Source organism: Lynx rufus, unplaced genomic scaffold (assembly GCF_022079265.1).
Source record: "Lynx rufus isolate CCGP_SWC_20201006 ecotype Redwood Valley unplaced genomic scaffold, mLynRuf1.p SCAF_6, whole genome shotgun sequence".
Taxonomy (NCBI): Eukaryota; Metazoa; Chordata; class Mammalia; order Carnivora; family Felidae; genus Lynx; species Lynx rufus.
This window is the reverse complement of record NW_025814878.1, coordinates 23,145,064-23,160,800: the sequence shown is the minus strand read 5'-3', so window position 1 is coordinate 23,160,800 and position 15,737 is coordinate 23,145,064. Positions and strand designations below refer to the sequence as shown.

General features: G+C 40.2%; 1 protein-coding gene across 1 annotated transcript in view; it reads left to right on the top strand.

The window, feature by feature from the left end:
• PDE7B (phosphodiesterase 7B) overlaps positions 1-15,737 on the top strand; it is a 141,394-nt gene that overhangs the window by 104,618 nt on the left and 21,039 nt on the right. The window contains exons 6-7 of the mRNA XM_047102309.1: positions 1,683-1,783; positions 3,286-3,417. Coding sequence (XP_046958265.1) covers positions 1,683-1,783; positions 3,286-3,417 — 233 coding nt within the window. The remainder of the gene's footprint in view (positions 1-1,682; positions 1,784-3,285; positions 3,418-15,737) is intronic.

The following is a 15,737-nucleotide window of genomic DNA, read 5'->3' as shown; positions in this document are numbered from 1 at the left end:
ACATGCAAGATGCTCTCAGTATATTATCTCTAACCATTTCAACAACTCAGCAAATTGGGTGTTGTCACCACCATTTGGCTCACAGTTAAGGAAAAGTAGAAAGACATTTCATAACTTACTCAAGGTCAACACTTGTAATTGGCAGAGCCTCAGTCCAAGCCCAGGTCTGTCTGACTTGAAAGCCTGCCATGTTTCCACTCAACTCTGCCCCATCACTCTCTATCAAAAACAGCCCCAGTTCTTACTGGACTTTGTGCACATGATTATTTATCTGCCAAATTATCCAGGGCACATTTTTAATCACCATATAACTTCCTGCTGCCACTTAGCTTGTTTCTGGCTCCTTTGATGTGCCCTATGGCTATGCTTTGGATTTGGAAGCTGACTTAATGCCTCCAGAGTAAAGTAACAGTGACATGAGAGCAACAGAAGTAATGACAACCAACCCTATCTGGTGCTTAAATATGCTGGGAACCTTTCTAATGACTCGCATATATTAATACATTTAATCCTTAGAGCAGTCCTTTAAAATTGGAACTATGGTTATCCCCATTTTATAGAGAAGGAAACTGAGGAAACTTATGGTTAAGCAATTTGCTCAACATAAATACTAAGTGATAGAGCCAGAGTTTAAATGTAATTGTTTTTAAAACCTGTAAAATAAGTAATACGTGGCACAAAAGAAATATTTGAAAACAGCTCTAACGTGGCTCAGTTCCAGAAACACAAATGACCTCAGGCTAATTGAGTTTAGATTTCTTGGGCAAGGTAATGGCCACAAACTGGCCAAATAATGTTTATTTGTCTAAAGAAGGAGAACACAAGATACTTTGGACATGTGTATGCACACAGAGTAACATAAAGACTGTAAAAATTTGATGATAGAAATAACACCAGAATTCAGAGCAAAATTCGTAGCATGGGCTGAGAAAATATGGCCACACTTGCAAATCTGGATATTCTGTACACACTGAATATATTGCATCCTAAGCATGCCTGACTGTTAACTAAAGCAGACTAATTGCTTCTGTAATTAGCAAAACAAAATGGCCTTGCTTATGTCTCTACTCGGTTCCAAGAGCACTCTGGTCCTTACATTGGAAGGGTATGAGAGAGGCTAACTTAAATCTGAATAAGATAGAAATAAAACCAAGTTCTCCATTAGGTCAACCCAGTACTTTGAATTTCTGTCTGAAGTAACCTCAGATTTGTTTTCGTCAGTGTTTACTGTTCAAGTGATAAGCCAATCTTTGGACATCAGGGGTCTGATGCTCTTTAAAAGGAAACCTCTTTTATGACATATTATTCATAAATGGCAGCAAACTTAAATAATTAAACTATAGTGTGAAATAAAGTTGTCCTTTTCCTACATATTTATTTTTCCAATGAATGAAAGCCTTGATGAATGCCAGAAAGGGGTGATTTATGAAGGTGGTGAGGAATCCCAAGGGCCTCACAAATCCTTTTAGCCTTTCTCCCGTCTGCCCTCCCCCTCCTCCTCACTAAAAACAGCCCAGTAGAGCTGCCAAGCTTGCAAACCACATTTATTTTTAAAGGATCCCCAGGCTGCACATTTTGGAGACACTGATATTTTTTAAGTAAAAGGGACCCTCAACAGTTCAGAGCTAGTCTGCCCTTCCTGTTTTGGTTCTAGCTGATTGAGTTATCTGTTTGCCTCCTAGTCATGGTTCAAGAAGATTACCACAGCCAAAACCCATATCACAATGCTGTTCATGCAGCCGATGTCACCCAGGCCATGAACTGCTACCTGAAGGAACCCAAGGTAAAGCAAGACTCAGCCACCGCCTCAGCATTGGAAATGCCAAGTAAACTGCCTGCTAAGCCCCAAATCACCCAATATATCAGAATAACTGTGTATGGATCATTCACAATATGAACACAAATTATTTCTACTAAAGTTCCAGTATCAGCTCTGAAAATTATATGAAAGAGAATGTAAATTTTCTGAGTTTTTTTTCTCATAATTTCTGTATTTTTGAGCCTGCATTAGGACAAAAACAACCCTCTCCGTGACAGTCTACATCTTAGATATCTTCAAAACTCTCAAGAAATCATTTTGCCTTGGACCTTTGCCACCAGTGTCACCAGCAGTGAACTTTTCTGGGAAAATCTCCCACCTCATGTTTTTTGATTAATGAATAGAGTCAAAACTCCTCAAAACTCAAGCTCCATTTCCTATAAGCCAATGGGGCATCCTGATTCAGGCCCAAGAAAATTTGTGACTTCAAAGATCTCAAAGTATGTTCTGATGCAACAAACGAATCCAATACTAAAAACATAACAATAATACTCATTAGTTGAAATATAAGCATTTTTAGCCATATAAAACTTAGTTGCTAGAACATACAGGATGAATTTTCTTAAGCTTTTTCAAAAATGATATCCTAGTCCAAGTTTCTGTTTAGTTCAGTTTTAATATCAATCACTAAATATATAGATGCCAGACAGGCATTCCCAAAAGAAAACTGGGTAGATGCCTCATCCTTATAAAATATCCCATTAAAGGTTGTGTTTTTAATCTGTAAGTTGTCCAAAAATTGTAATATATCACACCGTAGTATATTTAAATTTAGTGCTAGATTTGCATTCTCCTGCTTGGTTTCTTAGTGAACCAAAAAAAAAAAAAAAAAAAAAAAGACAGATTCTTACACATTCCCCCACTATTTATTACACATTGAAGAAATATGCAAATTTTGTAATTCAGCCCACTCTTGATTTCATATTCAGTGGCAATGATATAGTGGATGGTTGAAATACACAAATGATTTTTTTTTAACGTGTCCATTACTTTGGCTTTAAATTTTTCCTTCATTCACTGCTTTCTCTAGGAGCAAGGCTGATTTCAGGCTCTGCCTTCTCCCCGCTCACCAGAGAGCAGTCTTGCCAACAGGAATACCACTGCACCAACAAAAAGAAACAGATGGGATGCCTGGGTGGCTCAGTCAGTGAAGCATCCAACTCGATTTCGGCTCAAGTCATGATCTCACAGTTCGTGAGATCGAGCCCTGCACAGAAAAAAAGAAAGAGAGAGAGAGAGAGACAGAGAGGAGCAGTGGGAAGAGGAGGGTAGTTGAATGAATGATCCAGAAAGATTTGACTTGCTTAATTCCCTTCCATGCTGTCCTTTCCTCCCTGCAATTCCATGTGACTATCACCTCACTGACTGCTTCAAGAGGGTAAAGGTCAGGATGAAAGCCTAAAAACTACTGTGCAAAATTATGTGCATAAACATCAATCAGTCTCCCAATTTGATTTTTTTAACAGCTCGCCAGCTTCCTCACACCCCTGGACATCATGCTTGGACTGCTGGCTGCAGCAGCACACGATGTTGACCACCCAGGAGTGAACCAGCCATTTTTGATCAAAACTAACCACCATCTCGCCAATCTATACCAGGTAAGGGAACCCAACATTGAGGCACAGTTCAGCCAACTGCCTTAGGCCCAGTCCTGGAGCCTGAGTCTCATCTTTGGAGTTAACCTTTTTTCAGGGCCAGCCTCAGTGACCACAGCCACAGAGCATGGATTTGAAATAGGTCTAGGATATCCCAAGGTAGATTAAATTGGTATCACAAGGTAGATGAAATTGTCCAATGTAAAACAGGATCTCTGAGCCTACCCTCTCAGATGTGAGAATATCTGTCTCCCTGGACACCGTCTCATATATAACGGCCAATTGAAGCCAGTCCTTGTAGGACCTCTATAAACGATACTTCCCAGCTCCAATCCTAATTCAAATTTATGTCTTTAAGGCATTTCTGAACTTGACTGGCCTCTAGGTCAGAGTATGTTATCAAAGACAATAGGCATATTTTGTTCTAAAATAGGTCAGCAGTATGAGTAGGTTGGCCTGGAGAACTTTTATCTCTGATGTTATTTAAAATAGTAAACGTTAAATCATAAATGAATAACTCCCAGAATTTTTAGTATGGGTCTTTGGAGATGTCACAAAATCATTGCAAACAAGGTAGTCATTGATCTCAATTTTAGTAGATCTTTTGAAAAAACACAGTGCTGAAAAATTCCTGACAGATCCCTATAAAGCACAAGTGGAACTTGAAAAAAAAAAAAAAAAAAGCCTTTCTCCATCCAATTGATTAGCTTTTTTTTTTTTTTTAATTTTTTTTTTTTCCAACGTTTTATTTATTTTGGGGACAGAGAGAGACAGAGCATGAACGGGGGAGGGGCAGAGAGAGAAGGAGACACAGAATCGGAAACAGGCTCCAGGCTCTGAGCCGTCAGCCCAGAGCCTGACGCGGGGCTCGAACTCAGGGACCGCGAGATCGTGACCTGGCTGAAGTCGGACGCTTAACCGACTGCGCCACCCAGGCGCCCCCAATTGATTAGCTTTTAACATCAGTAGGAACTGGCATTCCAAGGTTTATGGATCCACGTGGCCAGCCAGCACCCGGAGCCTGGATAGATGTAGCCACATGGAGGGGACAGGATGACAGAACTAAGAAAGATTTTGTTGATGAGCTATAAATTGAACAAAGAAAAATAAAAAATAAAGCTAAACTTTCTAAAGCATCTCACAAGCTAAATTTATTACTTAGAAAAACATAGACCTGAATAATGGGACTGAAAGCCCCCAGATGGATTTTCTATTCCTGTCAATTCTGGTTTTTTCAAATGTCTTCTATTAGACAAAGGAAATCAATCAACAAAATTGGCTACTTGATCCATTCCCATATAAAGTAAATGCTTACATAATTCTAGTTTCTCGTCACCATATAAATTATGTCAAAGAAGTTTAAGAGAGTATCAGCTGTGGGGCACTTGGATGGCTCAGTAAGTTAAACTTCTGACTCTTGATTTTGGCTCAAGTCATGATCTCACGATTTGTGAGATAGAGCCCCAAGTCGGGCTCTGCATGGAACCCACTTGGGATTCTGTCTCTCCCTCTCTACCTCTCCCTGCTCTCGCCCTTATGTGCTCTCTCTCTCTCTCTCTCTTTCTCTCTCAAAATCAATCAATCAATCAATGAGAGTATCAGCTGCTACTGACTGATTTGTACATAAAATGAGAGTCGTAAAACTGTACTTTGACATGTAATATATATAAAACGTGTAATGAATTCACTTTTAAGCAGGAAGTTAAAAAGAAATACGCCAGATGTTAAAAACAAGAAAGTAGTTGTAGAATTTCATAAGAATTAAGTACTCATTGCTAATTAACAAAAAATTATTCTCAAAATAAAAACACTAGTCTATCTTGTTCAGATATTAAAATTGTCCTCAAAAAAATGAATTTCTTACCCAAACGTTTCAAGTGCAGATAACTTTTAATAGTTTTATTTTAATCTCCTTGTTAAAGATAAACATTCCAGTACAACCAAATTCTTCAGGCTTTTCAATGCAACATACAGTCTTGTGTGTTTTTAATCAGCAGCTACTTATTGCATATGTCATATGCTACACTAAGATCTAGGAGTACAATGATGGATAAAATGTAATCTCTGCCCTCAAACATTTGTTCAAACTCAGATGTTCAAAATGTGCAAAATCTGAGAAGACTTAATCTCAGTTTGAAAGTTTTGGGGACTTAGCTAAAGATATACGTATAGATATAATTTTTTTAAGTCTTGAAAGAATAAATACTGGCTCTGTTCTTTGTATCCAAAATGTTACTATAATAAAGTGAGCCAGTATTTTTTCTAGCAGTAAATTTGTCCATCTGAATTGTCTGGCCTGATCCTTGATAGGAAAGACAAGGATCCTTTTCATAATAACTAAAAAGAAGTTGGGATATAGGACTTGAAAACCATATACGAGATATTGTCTTCATCAGTATCCTGCTCAACTGGTGTTGGGATCTCTTGGAAGCTAGATAGAGATTCTGGTCTTCAGGTTGTAAAAATTGTGTTAAAGGCAAACCAGGATCGCACAGTATCATCAACATAATGTCTACTATCTTAGAGCCGACGAGGATAAAAGCTGAAATTTTTATCAGCCAAATTGGGAGCTAACATATTAAAAGTAAAAATTGCTAAGAGGACCTGAAAATATTATGAGATTTCAATTCTGCCCCCAAAATTGCTGATGCCTTTTATATTTGGCTATATACCATTATTTATTAACTATCAGAGGGAATTTCAAAAAGGTAATGAAAATTCTACGTCCAATACAGTTCAACAAATTATATAACTAACCTTCGTTCAATGCTTACTATGGTTCAAAAACTGTGCTAAACGCTTTTTATGTATTATATTATTTACTCTGCACAATAGTCCAGTTAAGTGGATACTATTATCATACCTATTATTCAGAAAGAGGAGAAGTGATACTTAGGAAATTCAAGTGTTTTTCCTGAAAATAAATAGCTGATTAATGGCAAAGCTGGAATAAGTCTTTTGTCTCCAGAGCCAAAGTGACTAAGCATTATACATACTGTCTCTAAAATTCACATTGATCACCTCCTTTCTGTGGGTAGGACACTAAGAGCTCTCCACCAGGTTTTCCTATTGCAGTGAGGGAGACAGAGGGGTTAGAGCCAAGTGGCTTCAAGTGGGAGGGACTTTGGGAAGTACTCTTCCGATGGTGTGTAGATACAAAGTGGGATGCAAAGACAGAAAGGGATTCCGCAGAGGGCTTGGCTGGAGAAAGAATGGAAAACTGAGCCGTGGCATGTAGCATTTTGAGTAGCAGAGCTGAGAAGGGCACCCTAGAGGCAGCATGAGCTGGGGTACTTTGTGGATTAAAACCCACAACCCTAGAATAACCAAAAATAGACTGTGTCTGTGGCCGTTAGCTGGGCATCGTCCTGCCATAAACCATCCCCGCTCTCAGAGCAGTGTCTTGGGTATATTTTCATTAAGTGTATATTCTCTCTTTTGTAGAAACTGTACATTAGCTGTACAGAACATGACGTGGGTCAGAAAATCTCTTCTCTGCACCAGGTTGCAGAGCAACTTGGCATAACTTCAGGTTTTCAATTTCAAGAAAAAAAGAGTGTGCCACATAACACATAAACTGAGCAAGACCATTAACAACACGTGATATTTAAAATCTTTGCAAATGTAGACTTTCAGCCTACCAAGAACCTTTTAGGAAACTGTGTGCAGATTTCCAGAGGATATACCTATGCAAGTCTTTCTAGGGTAAGGATCCCTAACTTACACTCATATTTTAAAATGAGTTATAGATTCTGAAAATATTAAGAACCATGGTAATGAGTAAAAAATATGTCTATATACTATATATATTACACAATGTATTATAAATATGTATATACACTATATATATTACACAATATATTGTGAATATATATACACACACAAAAATTATACACACCCACACACACACACATTTGGTTAATGAGAATCCAGTAGAGAAGATGTGCCAGGAATTATGTGGGTTGAGAACACCCTGTGCGTGACTTTGCTACAATCTAGCCTTACTATAAATGAGATAAAATAGAAGAGAGCTTCCTCTCCCTCCTCTTGTTGGCTGTGCTCTTTTAGTTCTAATAAATAAGATCATTGCATAACTCCCAGCCTGTGCTTCTGCCCCGAGATAAAGAGAGAGCCAGGGCAGCTGGAGTGAAGGCCAGGTCAGAGGGCTCCCTCCCATTGTCTGCTATCTGGACCGGACTCATTTGCTGAATTGCCAACCCAACTTCAACATGAAAGTGATAAAGGCACTTCCACCTGGCACCTCTCTCATCAGACTGGAAGCCATCCAGTTGTCCATGGTGGATTGAGAAAGGAACATGTGAGAGATTGAACTAAGCATTTATCTTGTGTCCCTCCACCCTGCAAGTCCCCAACACACAATTGCTCAGCAATTGAGCAAAGTAAGCATTGAATCAGATAAGATATTGACTATTACAATTGCAGAAGGAATCACTCGCAGCTCAATTTCAAGTTTAATTTCTTTCGAGAAGAGGCCAACTAACTACTGACAGAACAACCTAATGAATAAAATAATTAATAATTAATTGTTCCTTATAGCCTAATATAATGTTTCATAATATTACATTCTATACTGTCTTGCAGAAGTTTATAATCATTTTTCTTAGCTCCTTATCGCAAGCACTAAGAGCAGGTCAGCATTTTTCACCACTTTTTACTCTTAATGACTCTGAGCCATAAATATGAAGTTGACAGAGCCTGCCACATGGTCCTATGACCGCTACTCAAATAAGCAACTGCCAAGATTATACATAACCTCACAATTTCTGCAGTCTGAAAGGTGTTTTTGGCAAGTAGTGTGAAAATTGTAGGAAGGAGGCTTAAATTGGATCTTCTGTTTCATAAAGTTTCTGCTGTTCACAGTGAGGTAACTGGCATGTTGCCTGTCCGTGGCCCTCACCTGAACACAGGCCTGCCCCACAGGACAGTACTTAATGTCCAGTTTCCTTGGTCTCAGAGCAGTGTCTTGGGAAGATGCAGATTGACCAAGAAAAAGATTTCTTGCAACAGGCAGTAAACATGGCAGTGCTACAGCTTTTCCAAGGGCCACGGTCTTTAGGATTCAAGGAGACCACCTGGCTTGTTAGGGAAGAGCTCAGCATCTCCGTGATCTCCTAGAGTCTTGCTTCTCTGGTTCATGAGCAATTAAAAATGAAGACACAGACGATGTTCCTATTGTTGTTTTTCTTCCTGTGTCCTCTGTTTTAAAAGGTGTCATTCACTCTGATTCCTATGGTACACCAGACCTCTCAGCTTATCAACAGATTTTAGTCAAAGAAAGTGATGAATGGTGGGGGGGGGGGGCAGTTTAAAGCCGCCTTGTAGGATAGCAAATCTGCTCTGCCAGATTCTCTTTGACAAACAGACTCTTGATTTAATTTGAAAACCTGGGTTGGTGGTTTATTAAATGCCAGATGTGAAGCTATTCAGGAACAAAAGGATTGTTTTCTTCTTGGGGTGGATGATATCTTGACAATTCCGCAAAAAGGGAAATACAGGTTTTGCCATACGGGTTTTAAGAGTTTTATTTTTCCGAATTAAAATTCTAATAAGCCTCGTTATTTCCAATATGCTTTGTTACCTACAAAGGTAGCTATACACTCTTTCAACTCTAAGCTGACGATCGTCTTTGAAATTACAAATATGAAGAGTTAGGGACATGAGAGCACACTGTCGTGGAGATGGTGCGACACTGCTGAGCCGATGTGGTCCCTGATGCAGGCCTCCCAACAGGGCGGGGATTTCAGCAGATACTCAAGTTGGGTCATTTCATCCCGTGTTCAGATCTTCACCAGCATTTCAGATTATTTTCTTCTTTTTTCAATCTGCCCTTTGCTACTACTAGTCTTTGAGCCACTGTGAAGGCCAGGTGAGCCTATGGTCACTGAGCCATCCTCCTGTTAGCGAGGACACAGATAACTGGCCGCTTCCTATGAAGCACCAGGATGTCCGCACCTGCTCACTGCAGCCTCTCCCCTGAGTGCATTGCACCAACATTATCTCCTTGTCCACACACAGCCTGGCCTGGCTCCCAACTCCTTCTGCTGTGCAGCCAGGATGAGTCTCCTGAAACTCAAGTCTGACCCCACGGGTGACTGCTTAAAACCCCATTTCCCTCAGGATTGAGTCCAAGGATCCTAACACGATTTGCAAACCCTATTGTGATCTGGCCCTGTTACGCTTTCCAGCTTCTTTTCCTGCTATTACTCAACTAGGCCTCTGTGCATCATCCAGTCCGAACTACTTTTAGATTCCCAAACATATCACTCACTCTTTTATTCATTCAACAAATATTCATTGAGTGCTTAATACACACCAGGTGCTGGGAATATAGAAGATGAACAAAACAAATAAAAACCCCTGCTTTCAACTAGGGGAAACACAATAACTGAGTAAAATTTGTAATAGGTTAAAAGTGATCATTCTTAGTGATAAAAAAATAAAACAGGGAAGGAAGTATCCCTCTTGCTTACAGGTTTTCACACACATGCTCTTCCTTGTGCTGATTTTAATGAAATGTATTCCTCTCCACTGACTGTACTTTCTGATTCCTCTCTCACTCATCCGTTTGAGCTCAATTTGGACATATCTTTTTCCCAAAAGCTTTCTTTTTCTTTAAAAGCCCATTTTTGGGGTGCCTGGGTGTCTCAGCCAGTTAAGCATCCTACTCTTGACTTCATGGTCATAGGATCGAGCCCTGCATTGGGCTCTGCATTTGCTTAAGAGGGTCTCTCTCTCTCTTTCTCCCTCTGCCCCTCCCTTGCTCATGCTCTCTCACTCTCTCTCAAAAAAGTAAATAAATAAAAGCCCATTTCCCATGCTTTTCCTGTAAGAGTTAAAAGCCCTTCATCACTTTCCTTATCACAGCGTTCATGTCTCTAAATTGCCATTGCCTGGTCAGAAGTCCACATTCCCCACCCCCAACCCCCCCAAATTGTCTGAAAGCTCCTGGAAACCTACCTCATTCCCTGCTGTATCCTCAGCATCTGGCACAGTCCTGGTGTTCAGTGAATATTTGTTGGGTGGTAGGAGGTTTGCTGGATGAGTAAGCAGAAGGATGGATGGATGGATGGATGGACAGATTGGATCTATGCATGAACAAAGACAGAACCTGAGTAACACTGAGAGATCAGAAATATTGGCAACAGCAAGTACATGCAGAGACCCAGAGTGGAAATCTGACAAGCAGAGTCAATAACATTCAGACAGGGAGACCACAAAATCAAGACACACACTTCCACACTTCACTTCCTGTTGATCATTAAGTTCTTATCACGTGAAGAATGAAAAGGATTGAATGAAAAATTATTTATGATGATTTTCTGATTTGTTTACCTTGGAATTGACAAATGCTATCTGATATATGTTATTTCTGGAGTATGTCTGATCCTGGATATCTACGAATGAGTAGTGGGAAAGAGCCCATTGCTGTAATAATTCTAAAAATCTCTTTGACTTGCACCTCAATATAAGGATTTCCCATCAGAAGACCCCAAGTCTGGCTTCTTTCAGATACTGACTAAAAAAAAATTAACAGGACTCTTTTCTTGTAACAGTTATTTAAGCTTTTGTAGCTACCGAACTTTAAGGTTTCAGAAATTAATTACTATATCCACTCAACAAAGATTGACTTGTTTAAGTGGCACTGTGCCACATAGCAGGGCACGGAGATAAATAAGATATGCTCCCTGTTCTCAATGGCAATCATGTATGGCAGCAGTTTTCAGACCAGGCCTGTGTGCCCAGGGGAATACACAAAGCCTTTCCATGGGGGCACACAGGCAGGAAGAGGGGTAACAGAATGCATCTTAAGGTCCTTACACTGACCTGCCTGGACTGTGCTTGCAGACCAGTCAAGCCACTTCTGTATTTCTGCTCTTCTCATTTTACAAAAGAAGAGCCCATCATTCACCCACCCCACATATTGCATATTGCCTGATTGCACCCATATTGTATCTTGTCCCAACAAAGGAGCAACTAAAAATATTAAAGGAAGTCTCCTACAGTTGAGAGATTATCACTCTCCCAACCATCTCATAAATAGACGTATTGCCAGAAAAGTTTTGTTCCTAGCCACAATTTTTCTTTCCAAATTTGCAACATACATGCATTTTGATCAATAATAACAGTTGCATTGTAAACTCAAAGCTGGAAAAACATTTCCTACTGAGAGCCTGATGTTAGAAATACTTTTTAAATTAAAATTTCCATGTATGTACTTATTTCTGTTGCAGAGAAATATGATCAGGTGACAATAAAAGAATTTCACACACAAAAATATATTTCATTAAAATAAAATTCTATGGGGAAATAGAATGGAAATATAAGTTCTAGAAGGAAAAGAATCCATTTAAAATTCTAACTCAAAGAATAAATTATTCATATGTGGTTTTTTTCAACAGGTGATAAATGAGGATTAAATGCCTTTGGTATTTAGATTTCCTTAGATACATTTAATACAGAAAAGAGTGATACGATGATTTTATATGAAAACACCAGTAGTAGGGGCACCTGGGTGGCTCAGTCGGTTGAACGTCCGACTTCAGCTCAGGTCATGACCTCACAGCTCGTGAGTTCAAGCCCCACATCGGGCTCTGCTGACAGCTTGGAGCCTGGAACCTGCTTCAGATTCTTTGTCTCCGTCTCTCTCTGCCCCTAACCCACTCGCATTCTGTCTCTGTCTCAAAAATAAATAAACATTAAAAAAAATTTTTAAAATAATAATAAAATAAAATAAAATAAAATAAAACAAAACACCAGTAGTTGCAAATATGCAGAGCATTATATCTTGTGTTACCATTGAAATCTATGATTTAAAAATTTTTTTAATGTTTATTCCTCTTTGAGAGAGAGAGAGAGAGAGCAGGGGAAAGGCAGAGAGAGAGAGGGAGACACAGAATCTGAAGCAGGCTCCAGGCTCTGAGCAGTCAGCATAGAGCCCAATGCGGGGCTCAAACTCACAAATTGCGAGATCATGACCTGAGCTGAAGTCGGACACTTAACCAACTGAGCCACCCAGGCACCCTGAAATCCATTATTTTAGATACCGATTTTTTTTTTTATTTTAAACTTTTTTTTTTTTAACGTTTATTTTTGAGACAGAGAGAGACAGAGCATGAACGGGGGAGGGTCAGAGAGAGGGAGACACAGAATCTGAAACAAGCTCCAGGCTCTGAGCTGTCAGCACAGAGCCCGACGTGGGGCTCGAACTCACGGATCGCGAGATCATGACCTGAGCGAAGTCGGCCGCTCAACTGACTGAGCCACCCAGGCGCCCCTAGATACCGATTTTAAAAGCTACACGAAGAGCATAGTTTTTCAAAGTTATTTTCAGGAGTAAATGAACAAACACCTGGGAAGATCACTGATATGTGGGAGCCAGCCAGTGAACAAAGTTGCTATGAAGTGTCTTGAACACCAGGAGATAAGCTTGGGGGGGGGGCGTGCAAGAGGGAGCTGTCAGTTCTGTTTAGAGAACTAAGAAAGTCTTTCCCAGCAGATAGCAGTGGTTCGTCTTAGAAGAAGTGTGCGTGGAAGGTGGGGAACAGGTATGGGTGGGTGGGTGCACACACACACACGCACGTTTTCGACTTTGTTAGGTGACACTGTTTGGACTCATAAAATTCTTTGCTATCACCCTTATACAAAAACCAAGCATTCTTATAGGTCAAAACATTGAGAAGGCTTTTCATTAACTCTTCCGGCGTAATATGGAAGGTAGTAAATTAACTTTAAATTACTTGATACATTAGTGATGTAAACAAGGACAGAAGTTTATCTCTATCCTCCATAAAAGAAGCCTGGAGGTTGGCAGGTCAGAGCAGGCACAGGGGCTTCACAAAATTAAGGATGAGGGGACCAAGGGTCCTTTTAGTTCTGTAGGTTACCGTCACAAGGATGTGACACTTGTCATCATTGCCCGAGAGAGCTGCTGGAGCTCTAGCTATCCCTTCTGCGTTCCAGACAGTGAGAAGGAAGAATGGGGAAAAACAAAAGAGGCCTTTGCCAGAGAAGTCAGTTCCCTTTAAACAAGTTTCCCAGAAATCCCACACAACATTTCTGCTTACATTTAATGAGTCAGAATGTAGCCAACTGATGCCACCTAATTATAAAGGAGGCTGGAAAATGCTATCTTTGAGACAGCCATGAGACCAGGTAAAAACTGAGGCTCTGTGAGTAAGGAGAAAAAGAAAACAGATTGAGGGGGTGAACACTGAGTAGTCTCCACTACACCTGATGCTTGATTTTAAAGCTGAGACTATCAGAATGATGAATCGGCACGGTCTTTCCCTTTATGTGACATTCCGTCTCCAGTCCATGAATCACTGCAACACTCATGCGAGTATTTTACTTCCCTTTTCTTGTTTTGGTCACTGCTTGGGCTGTTAGATATTTCCACTGTAATGCCCACGTGTCCAGCAGGTATCTCGAACTTGACCTGGCCAACACTGAACTCCTGTAAACCCTCTCCACCCACAGCCTGCCCACCACAGGTGATGGGAATGCCATCCTTCCAGTTGTTCAGGCCCAAAACACTGCAGCCATCCCTGCAGAGCCAGATTAACCACCAAGACAAGTCTTCACTGTCTCTTGCCGGGATGACTGCTTTTACCCCCCAAATAGCCTGCTACACCTGCTTGTACACTTATTTCCACCAAAGTCCATTTGCACCATAGTAGCCTAAGTGATCTTATTTATTTTTTTTTCAATATATGAAATTTATTGTCAAATTGGTTTCCATACAACACCCAGTGCTCATCCCAAAAGGTGCCCTCCTCAATACCCATCACCCACCCTCCCCTCCCTCCCACCCCCCATCAACCCTCAGTTTGTTATCAGTTTTTAAGAGTCTCTTATGCTTTGGCTCTCTCCCACTCTAACCTCTTTTTTTTTTCCTTCCCCTCCCCCATGGGTTTCTGTTAAGTTTCTCAGAATCCACCTAAGAGTGAAAACATATGGTATCTGTCTTTCTCTGTATGGCTTATTTCACTTAGCATCACACTCTCCAGTTCCATCCACGTTGCTACAAAGGGCCATATTTCGTTCTTTCTCATTGCCACGTAGTACTCCATTGTGTATATAAACCACAATTTCTTTATCCATTCATCAGTTGATGGACATTTAGGCTCTTTCCACAATTTGGCTATTGTTGAGAGTGCTGCTATAAACATTGGGGGACAAGTGCCCCTATGCATCAGTACTCCTGTATCCCTTGGGTAAATTCCTAGCAGTGTTATTGATGGGTCATAGGGTAGGTCTATTTTTAATTTTTTGAGGAACCTCCACACTGTTTTCCAGAGTGGCTGCACCAATTTGCATTCCCACCAATAGTGCAAGAGGGTTCCTGTTTCCTAAGTGATCTTATTTAAATTTTACATAATTTCCTTCCTCTTGCAGTGGCCCCTTATCTCTCTCAGAGTAAAAACCAAAATCCTTACAACGGCCAGAAGGCCATGCATGATCTGGTCTCTCATTGTCCGACTTCTTATCCTAATACTTTCTCTCTCACACTCTCTTACCTTCAAGCCTTTGTTCAAATCTTACCTCTTACCCAACTACCTTACCAGCCCCACCCTCAAAGGCTCTCAAATTTCTACTAGCCTGCTCATCTTTTCTCCTTTCCATGCATTTACTATCTTCTAGTAGTAAATTGTTGTTTATTATCTGCCTCTCCCCATCCCTGCCACCACTATTTCTCTGTCTGTTTTGTTTGTTGATGTACTCAGTGCCTAGAACATAGTAAGTGCTCAATGTATTTATTGAATGAAATCAAGTAATTTGTCCAAGAATGTATTTTGTAAATTAATAGAAAGCACTTTCTCTGTGCAAGGCTTAGAGTGGACTGGATACAAAAGGAACAAGACAGACTTTCTACTCACATGTAGCTTATAATCTGGTAAGTGCATGAGTAACTCTGACATACATCTATGGCACTGAGTCTAGCAGGACTCGGGACTTGAGGAATGCCAAAAGAAAGAGCTACATGACTCAGGGAAAAAGCAAGTCTGCCTCTGACCGGAATAATTCTAAATGGCTTTGTGGATGGAGTATTTCAAGTGGACTTTGAGAGACAGGTGATAGTTTGATAAGTCAATACAGAGAAAGAGGGGTTAGAGGATCATAAATCACCTTGGAAGACATGAACTTAACAAAAAGGCGCTGAAAGGAGACTCCTATATTAATAATTTAATAATTACATCAATAATACATTATCGTCTTACTAATACAGCACCATTTGTTTGGACTGTAAGAGCTTTAGAGGAAAGGAGAGGTGATGATATTCAATTATCTCAAACATGTAGGAA